Source organism: Sinocyclocheilus grahami, unplaced genomic scaffold (assembly GCF_001515645.1).
Source record: "Sinocyclocheilus grahami isolate Dianchi unplaced genomic scaffold, SAMN03320097.WGS_v1.1 scaffold616.1, whole genome shotgun sequence".
Classification (NCBI taxonomy): Eukaryota; Metazoa; Chordata; class Actinopteri; order Cypriniformes; family Cyprinidae; genus Sinocyclocheilus; species Sinocyclocheilus grahami.
Window position 1 is genome coordinate 219427 of NW_015505795.1, and position 9323 is coordinate 228749.

Below are 9323 nucleotides of genomic sequence, written 5' to 3' on the forward strand. Positions count from 1 at the left end.
CTTAAATGATTTTAGCAAATGGCTGCAATATAACAAAGAGTGAAAAATTTAAGGGGGTCTGAAAACTTTCCGTACCCACTGTATATGGTTAAACTAGTACATATCTCCTTTCTATTTCATAGTTGTGATGACTTGTGCGTTAATGAGTGTGTATATAGATTTATATATAGACATAAATTAAATTATCATTAGATTTATTATTTTCAATCAGAATTGTTATTAGATAATTCAATTAATCATTGAATTAGATACTATACATTTATATATATGATATACCTGTATAGGTGTATATACTAGGGGTTAAACGACTTCTGATTTTTTGAAGTCGACTTTTATGTGATGAAAGTCGAGTCGAAGTCGACTAGTCGCTGGTTAATGAACAAATAAGTCTGGAGCTGTGACAAACACCTGGTGCGCAGCTATGGCATATGACACAGCGCTGCCCACACGGCTATTGCTCCTATAACAGCTTTTTTTTATCAGTTCTTTTGTATTTGGGTCGTTATATTTCTCACATATTTCTGCTCGTTCTAAATCAGATACAGATAAAGTAGCACAGTAAAGATTACATTAATATGAATGCATTAGTGAGAGCGATTGCGTGTTTGAATTAATTCTACCTGGCAGCGTCTCTCTACTAGTAGTGAAGCTGTGGAATTTAGTTAAGAAATATATGCTTGAACTTTTCAGTTTCTAAGCTATTTTATTGAGAAATCACAGAACAGTGTTGACGATACATTTCCGCATGATTCTGTGCGTGTGATGTACGCTCTACTGTCTGAAGCCTATGTGTGTGCGTTACAGTGCAGCAGCGCATTAGATTAGAACGCCGATTAACTTACCTGTACAGTAAGCTGTTTAAAACGTGCATTCTCCTGTTCAGTTTCGAGCATCCAGTAATATAATCACACATGTCTTGTGGAGCGCTTTCTGAATATGCATTTATTTGTCATTTGAACTGTTTGGAAACAGAGCGTAAATGTGGAAGTCCTTCAAAGATTTCTTATCCTGTTGCGCCCTCTATAGGACCAGCGACTAGTCGACATCAAGCTTAAAGCGTCATGGCAGAGCATTGAAGTCAATTAGTCGGTGCAACTCCTAGTATATACAGATATAGAAATAGATATATTCATAAAATAATTTATCTAATTTAATTTAATTTTTTAACATTTGTAATATTTATAATTATATGTTGAAAAGTAGTAGTTGATCAGAATGGAATTTACATACTTCCATTTGTACTATTTTATTGCAATATAGATATATTAGAATTGCTGTCATAAAATGGAAATGTATGCAAATTAACAAAGTGGCACTCAATTTTGCTTTCTCTTTGTCTTTTTGATGTAACAGGAACCTCAGCAAACCCATCGCGGTGCAGTCTAAAGAGAAGGAAGACCGTTATGTGGACAATTACAGGGTACTGCAGCACTGCAGGCTCTAATTCCTGTTTACACCAGCGCCTGTTAACCAATCACACTGTGGCTCTGTTCCAAAACCTGCTGAGCTGCCTACGTAGGCAGCATTTTTAGACATCATAGGCACATTTCCAGCATAAAGGCTGTTCCAAACAGTAGGTGGCAACACTATGTTGCCTTCTAAAATATTTTCTTCTGGCCAAACTCTGAAGTAGCTTCACAAGTGTCCTTTGCAGAAAAGGCAATCACAGAAATTCATTCCTACAACCACATTATTATAAATAATAATATATATTATAATTTATAATATATATAATATTATTTAATTATGATGTACGTGTTATTATTTATTATGATTTATAATATATTATTTATAATATTAATAAATAAATTATTAAATATGAGTTTTACAATTTTTATGCTTGTGGGAGTATCATTTATTTTTCTGTATTATAATCAGTTGTGAATCAAGTGTCCCATGCGTTTATAAGACACCATTTCAGTTAGTATTAGGGATGCACCGATATCATTTTTTTCAGATCCGATATCGAAAATTCTGAGTATCAGCCGATTCCGATCCGATACCAGTGCCGTTTTTTTTTTTTTAATCAATGTTGATTTTCTATACTTCTGTGTGTTGACCTGATCATCACTGTTTTGTGTGTTAAACACACTAAATATAGACAACTTCATTTGAAAGAAATATGTAATCATAATCTGTGACAAAAATGATATTATAAACTAGGTTAGTGGATTATTCAGCAGCAAAAGATATTCTAGAAAAACCATTAGTGCACAATAATTTTATAAAATCTAAACATTTAGTGAAATAACATTATTTATAAAAGTGAATAAGTGTAGGACTAAATCTTGTAAAATGTTACACATTGCTCTTTGTATTGTTGTAAAATTCATTCATTAAAAACAGGTTAATATATTTATATATAAATATATACTATAAAATTAAAAGACATTTCTTTTAAATGTATAGCACCGTAATGGAGGCAGCAACATATGATAGATAAGACAGAACGAGAAAGGCTATTAATAATCTTTCATTGCGCAAAAGTATTATAATACGAAAGGCTCAATACAGAGCAGCTCAACACATGTATAACACTCTTTGATTATTGGTATTCATAATGCATTGCATTACTGCTTTATGAGCTTCCATGTTTAATGTCATTAGGTGTGTGTAAGTGTAAGTAACATTGATTTTCTCCACAGTACCTGGAGGAGGAGTATAAGAAAGGCAAGAGAGAGGACGACCCCATGCCCCCCGTCCAGCCCTATCACTACGGCTCTCACTACTCCAACAGCGGCACCGTCCTGCACTTCCTCGTCCGGCTGCCTCCCTTCACCAAGATGTTTCTGGCCTATCAAGGTCAGTTTGAATTTGAAAAAAAGCTTTCAAGATTGTTCAGCCTTTAGGACCAAATTCATTCCAAGCAGATTCAAACAAAAGAAATTATTTCTAACCCTATAAAGCCTGCAGTGTCACATTTGATACACACATTTTAAGACCTATAAATGATACACACATTCAAACTTTGCTGTTAATCCTGTCACACTCAATCTACTCCATGCCTTCTGTCATCTGATTGATAGTTTAGAGTTTTTTTTTTGATCAAGTCAGAGCTCTTTTATTGTGATTGTACAAACGTCCAGCTCATGCTTCACGTGTCTTTCTGCTGTCAAATCTGCACTGATTTTTATCAAGTAAACGTAAGAATAACTAGTAATATTTCAAGATAAACACTTACTGGACTGAAGCAACTTAGCTTTACTTGATTATACATATATAATTTTTTTTTTTTTTTTAGAAAAATCATGCTGAATTGTGATTATCAAATGTGAGCGTCAAATATGATCATCAGGCATTTGAAGAACATTTATTTGTTCATCTCTCAATCATCATTGGATTGCATTGTATTATATATTTGGATCATTTAAATATCATCTTACTAAGACATATTATTGGAGATACAGAGTGACCACTGATATTTAGATCATTTTATGCAAGGATCTGCTATAAAGATCTCATAACAAGATTACCATTACAAGTTTCAGAATTTCATCACTTTTTGTTCATATAAATATCAGCATCTGCACCAGATTGCACATTTTTGTTCAGTTTGAGCCCCTGCAGTTTTTTCTTCTTCTTCATATTCTCACTATATCATACTATATAAGCCATAAAAGATCAAATATGATGCTCCACAATAACAAATATGCAACTTTTTAGATTTGAATTGTATTTTGTCGATAAAATGTCCATTTAAAAAAAATGCAGACTAGTATTTCTTATGTCAGGGTTTACAGGGTTAATAAATAGCAATATTGATATTTTTGATTATTTTGGTGCCTTATTACATACTTTTATCATTTTAAATGTATCTTAATTAGTTTGCAAAACCAAGAAAACAGACGCTCTGCAACATGAAATCAAATATTTAAAATCGAATGCAGCCACGCCTTAATAAAGACTGAATGCATGTGTTGTCTGTTCATAACTCTGTATGACAGGCTTACACAGCTGCAGCTCATTGAGTTTATTCAGCATCATAATTAGGATTCTGCATCGCTACTTTAATATTTAACAGCACCTGTGTTTCCTGCGTGTGCAGCGAGGTCTTCAAACATGTCAGTGTGATGCTTTTAAAGGCTGTCATTGAAAAGAGCCTTTCTGAAGTCTCACGCTACATGCATTAGCCTCAGAAAGATGATCAGGCCTTTCATCCAGCCTCTTTATTCATCTTTCCTTCTTTCTCAGTCTATTTTTAGTTCGGTTGGTTTATCCATATCAGGTTACACAAGAAACTAATGAAAGGTTTTGTGTGTCTCGCAGACCAAAGCTTTGATATTCCTGACCGAACGTTCCACTCCATGAACACCACGTGGCGTCTGTCATCATACGAGTCCATGACGGATGTCAAAGAGCTCATCCCAGAGTTCTTCTACCTGCCCGAGTTTCTGGTCAACAGAGAAGGTGGCGCTCTTGTACTACTGGTTTTCTTGACCTCTTCTTCTAGCATCCAACCTTTCATGATTCCAAATTCCAATTAATTTTTTTCTGGGCTCTGTTTTAATGGTTAAATTAAATTTGAATGATCAAAAAGCATGCCTATTTAGTTAAAATCTCGAATCTTACACAGTTTAACAATTTATTAAAGGTTTAACAATAATGTATGCTCATAAAGGCTGCATTTATTTGATCAAAAATACAGGATAAACAGTAATATTGTGAAATATTTTCTATGTGAATATATGTTAAAATGTAATTTATTTTTGTGATCAAAGCTGAATTTTCAGCATCATTACTCCAGTCTACAGTGTCACATGATCTTCAGAAATCATTCTAATATGCTGATTTGCTGCTCAATAAACATTTCTGATTATTATCAATGTTGAATAGTTCTGTGGAAACTGTGATACATTTGATTTTTCAGGATTCACAGATGAATAGAAAGTTCAAAAGAACAGCATTTATTTGAAATGGAAATCTTTTGTATCATTATAAATGTCTTTACTGTCACTTTTGATCAATTTAATGCATCCTTGCTGAATGAAAATATTAATTTCTTTTTACAAAAATCAATCTTACTGAGCCCAAACCTTTGAATGGTAGTGTATATTTCATAGTGAATTGGTAGTGTGTGTATATATATATATATATATATATATGTGTGTGTGTGTGTGTGTGTGTGTGTGCGTGTATAGTGTTACTATATGTCGGCCAGAAATCTCTCTAATACAAAAAAGTACATTGATAAACCATAATGGACACATCCTTTAGCTTTAGCCTGTCAATTAGTATCCATCTGATTTTTCCTCTCGCTCCTTTTTAGACTTATTTTGGCATGGATGTATCTGCTGTTGAAGACCCCGTGCAGCGTCGGGCTCTAGAAACTATGATCAAGACGTACGGCCAAACACCCAGACAGCTGTTCAACGCCTCGCACATCAGCCGAGCCGGAACCAAACTCCTATCAGAGGCAGAACTGCCTGCAGCCATGGGCCTCCTGGTACAGCTGGCCTTCAGAGAGAGCCGCGAGCACCCCAAAGAAACCGTCTACCCGGTACAGCAAACATACAGCGCTGAAATTATTATTCAGATTGACATTAAAGGGATAGTTCACCCAAAAATGAATATTTGCTTAACATGTACTCATCCTCAGGCCATCCAAGATGTAGATGAGTTTGTCTCTTCATCAGATTTGGAGAAATGTAGCACTGCATCAGTGTCTCATCAATGGATGCTCTGCAGTGAATGGGTGCCGTCAGAATGAGAGTCCAAACAGCTGATAAAAACATCACAATAATCCACAAGTAATCCACAGCACTCCAGTCCATCAGTTAATGACTTGAGAAGACAAAAGCTGAAACAAATCCATCATTAAGACGTTTGTAACTTCAAACCATTGCTTCTGGCCAAAATAATGGAGTCCATAATCCATAATAACGCTTCCTCCAGTGAAAAAGTGGTCTGGTCTGAATCAGAAGAGAAATCTGCACAGATCAAGCACCGTTTACAAGCCAAAACAGCTCTAAACAAATATGTGGCTGGATTTTGATGTGAGAGACAACAGCAGATGAACTTTTTCACTTTTTCACATCGCTGAGCAAGTGATGGAATGCTACATTTCTCCAAATCGGGCGAAGACACAAACACTTCATTTTTGGGTGAAAATATTCCTATAAAATGCCGTTTTCTTTTTTGTTTACCTATTTGTTGTTGAAAAGGGTCAGTTCTTCTGGAAGCGAAAGATTTTATTTGAATCCTAGATCATCCCGTTGGTCTTCTGAAGTCTTCAATCCCTTTTGTGTCATTTCTAGAGTCCTCTGCCGTGGATAAAGGGCTTGAAATGGGGCGAGTATGTGGGATCCCCCAGTGCTCCGGACCCCGTGGTCTGTTTCAGTCAACCTCACGGCGAACACTTCGGCTCCCTGCTGGCGCTGCCCACGCGTGCCATCTGCGGCCTCTCGCGCAAGTTCTGCCTCATGATGATCTACAGCAAAGAGCAAGGTGAAGGAGAACACACACAAGAAACTGCTTCATCACGCATAAACATGAAATTATAAACCTGATATACCCAGTGTGGGGTCAGAAAGATGGTTTTATGAAAGAAATTAATGCTTTTATTCAGCAAGGATGCATTAAATTGATCAAAAGTGACAGTAAGGACATTTATAATGTTTCAAAAGATTTCTGTTTCTGATAAACTTATTTTCATCAAAGAATCCTAAAAAATCAAATGTATCACGGTTTCCACAAAAATATGAAGCAGCACAACTGTTTTCAACATTGGTAATAATCAGAAATGTTTCTTGATCAAATCAGTATATTATACTGATTTCTGAAGGATCATGTGACACTGAAGACTGTAGTAATGATGCTGAAAATATAATAATAATATAAAATTTTTTTTACTGTTTTCACTGTATTTTTGATCAAATAAATACAGCCTTGGTAACTTCTTTCAAAAACATTGAAAAAATCTTCCTGACCCCAAAATTTTGAACAGTAGTGTTTATGAATTTCAGATGTGCTCCAGATGTATTTAGTGAATTTTCATTTATTTAGCTACAATTATACAATTATTAGCAGATGTTTTTATTCAGTCAAACAGATGTTAATACCAGGTGTAAAAAAACAAAAGAGAACCAAGATTTTTCTGTTTTAAAGGGAAAAGCAGCATCCAATGGCCATTATCTGAAAATGAAAATATTAAATGATTAATCTGAACTGCTAATATATCAGCCAGTTACTAATCTTGGCTGTGTTTTGGTCCATGAACAGTTTCTAGTGCTTTTATTGCATCTGCATTTGTGTCTTAACACAATTATCCGCATGAATGAACGCAGTTCTCATAATACCAGAGGAAATGAGAATGAAGTGAATGTGCTGTCGTTGAAAATCACCTCACAGTACAGATGAAGTGTTTTCCCCTTGTCTCTCAGGTGTAAGGAGCATGCACAGCACCGACATACAGTGGTCGGCTATTCTGAGCTGGGGTTACACCGACAACATGCTGCGTCTGAAGAGCAAACAGAGCGAGCCGCCCATCAACTTCATCCAGTGCTCACCGCTGCACCAGGTCAGAGCCAGAAATACACAGGCCACGCTTGGACAGTTTTCAGATCAATCTGTGTTTGAGACATTTCAGCTTGTACAGCATTTTGTGATGTGGCATTGCACTCTCGTCCGTTATATATAGACGTCCACAGCACCCTCTACTGAATAAGATAAATCGTATCTCACAAAAATATATCAGGTTAAATATCACCCCTAAATCAAAAGAACAAAAGACATATTTTGCATAATTGTACATTAGTTTTTAATTATGAAAATGTCATGCAAAAATCGTAATGGTTCTAAAAACGGACTCTCTCTCTCTCGCTCTCTCTCTCTATATCTCTATATACACTGCCTGGCCAAAATGTGGATTTAAATAAGCAAATACTGAGAGTCTAGGATTGGATCATTATTGCAGTGACTAATATGTTTCTGGCATGTTGTATGTTTGGCAATAATTATTTTAACCTGAACTGATGTAGAGTGTCGTTTTTAATTTCTTAAACAACCATGTAGGAAGATGTACCCATGTCCATATTCCAGGATGACAATGTCAAGATTCATTGGACCCGATTTGTGAAATTGTGGTTTAGGGAGCATGAGGAATCCTTTTCATGCATGAATTGGTCACCACAGTTTCCTGAGCTTAACCTTATTGAAGGTCTTTAGGATGTGCTGGAGTCGACTTTATAGAGTGCTTCGACTCTCCCATTGACAATACAAGATCTCAACCATAAAATTAATGCAGTTCTTCATGGAAATAAACACTGTGGTGTTGCATAACTTTGTCGAGACAATGCCACAACAAAAGCAGACAGTGTATATACACTACTGTTCAAAATTTGGGGTGGGTACGATTTGTCAGTGTTTTTGAAAGACCCTTATATTCACCAAGGCTGCATTTATTGCTGACAGTAAAAAATTGAGAAACTGAAAAAATTTTGAAAATTTTTACAATTTAAAATCATGGTTTTCTATTTGAATATCTGTTAAGATGTAATTGATTCCTCTGATCAAATCTGAGTTTTCAGCATCATTACTCCAGTCTTCAGTGTCACATGATCTTCAGAAATCTGCTCAAGAAACATTTCTGATTATTATCAATGTTATTTGAAACCGCATTTATTTGAACTAGAAATCTTTTGTGACATTATAACTGTCTTTATTGTCACTTTTGATCAATTTAATGCATCCTTACTAAATAAAACTATTAATTTTTTTTTTATTCTGATTTTGGGGTGAAATGTGAGCCAGATGTGTCTTGATGGCATGTACGTTGTCATGTCATCAGATGGTCTCGGCTTCATTTCTGGTTTGCTGCTGTGTCGTCTTCCTCTCTGTAATCTACTAATTCATTACTTCAGACTTATGTGCGTCTAGAACCTTGCGTTCTACAAGTGAACGGTGCTTTATTGTTCATCCCAAAGAAGCACAAAATCACTTTCACAGACTTTTACATTAAAGGGGTCATATTTGAGACTTTAGTCTTTGCAAATTTACAGATCTTCTTTATGCACCAAGAGCTTGTAACAGTCCAAAGAGAAAGGAAAAAATGAAATCGCATCATATGACCCCATATGAGTCCTTAAACATCTTCAAGAATTTACTAAAAACACATCTCTTCCATCTTTATTTGACCCTCTTACTCTATTTTAATTCTAATTTATCTATTTGTTGACTTGACCTTCTAACACTTGCTCTCTCTGTTCGTTTTCTAACCGCTTGTTTTCTTAGAATAGAGAAAGCTAGTGTTAGAGGCCTTTTTTATCTATTTCTTTTCTTTTGATATATATATATATATATATATATATATATAAAATAAAACCCTT

The 9323-nt window shown here is 35.2% G+C and overlaps 1 protein-coding gene across 1 annotated transcript in view; it reads left to right on the top strand.

Moving 5' to 3' along the window:
* The window catches only part of LOC107557718 (lysosomal-trafficking regulator), a 93750-nt gene that overhangs the window by 75506 nt on the left and 8921 nt on the right, over nucleotides 1-9323 (top strand). Inside the window, exons 43-48 of the mRNA XM_016241238.1 lie at nucleotides 1354-1420; nucleotides 2646-2802; nucleotides 4267-4418; nucleotides 5267-5497; nucleotides 6255-6444; nucleotides 7380-7516. Of these exons, the coding sequence (XP_016096724.1) occupies nucleotides 1354-1420; nucleotides 2646-2802; nucleotides 4267-4418; nucleotides 5267-5497; nucleotides 6255-6444; nucleotides 7380-7516 (934 nt within the window). The remainder of the gene's footprint in view (nucleotides 1-1353; nucleotides 1421-2645; nucleotides 2803-4266; nucleotides 4419-5266; nucleotides 5498-6254; nucleotides 6445-7379; nucleotides 7517-9323) is intronic.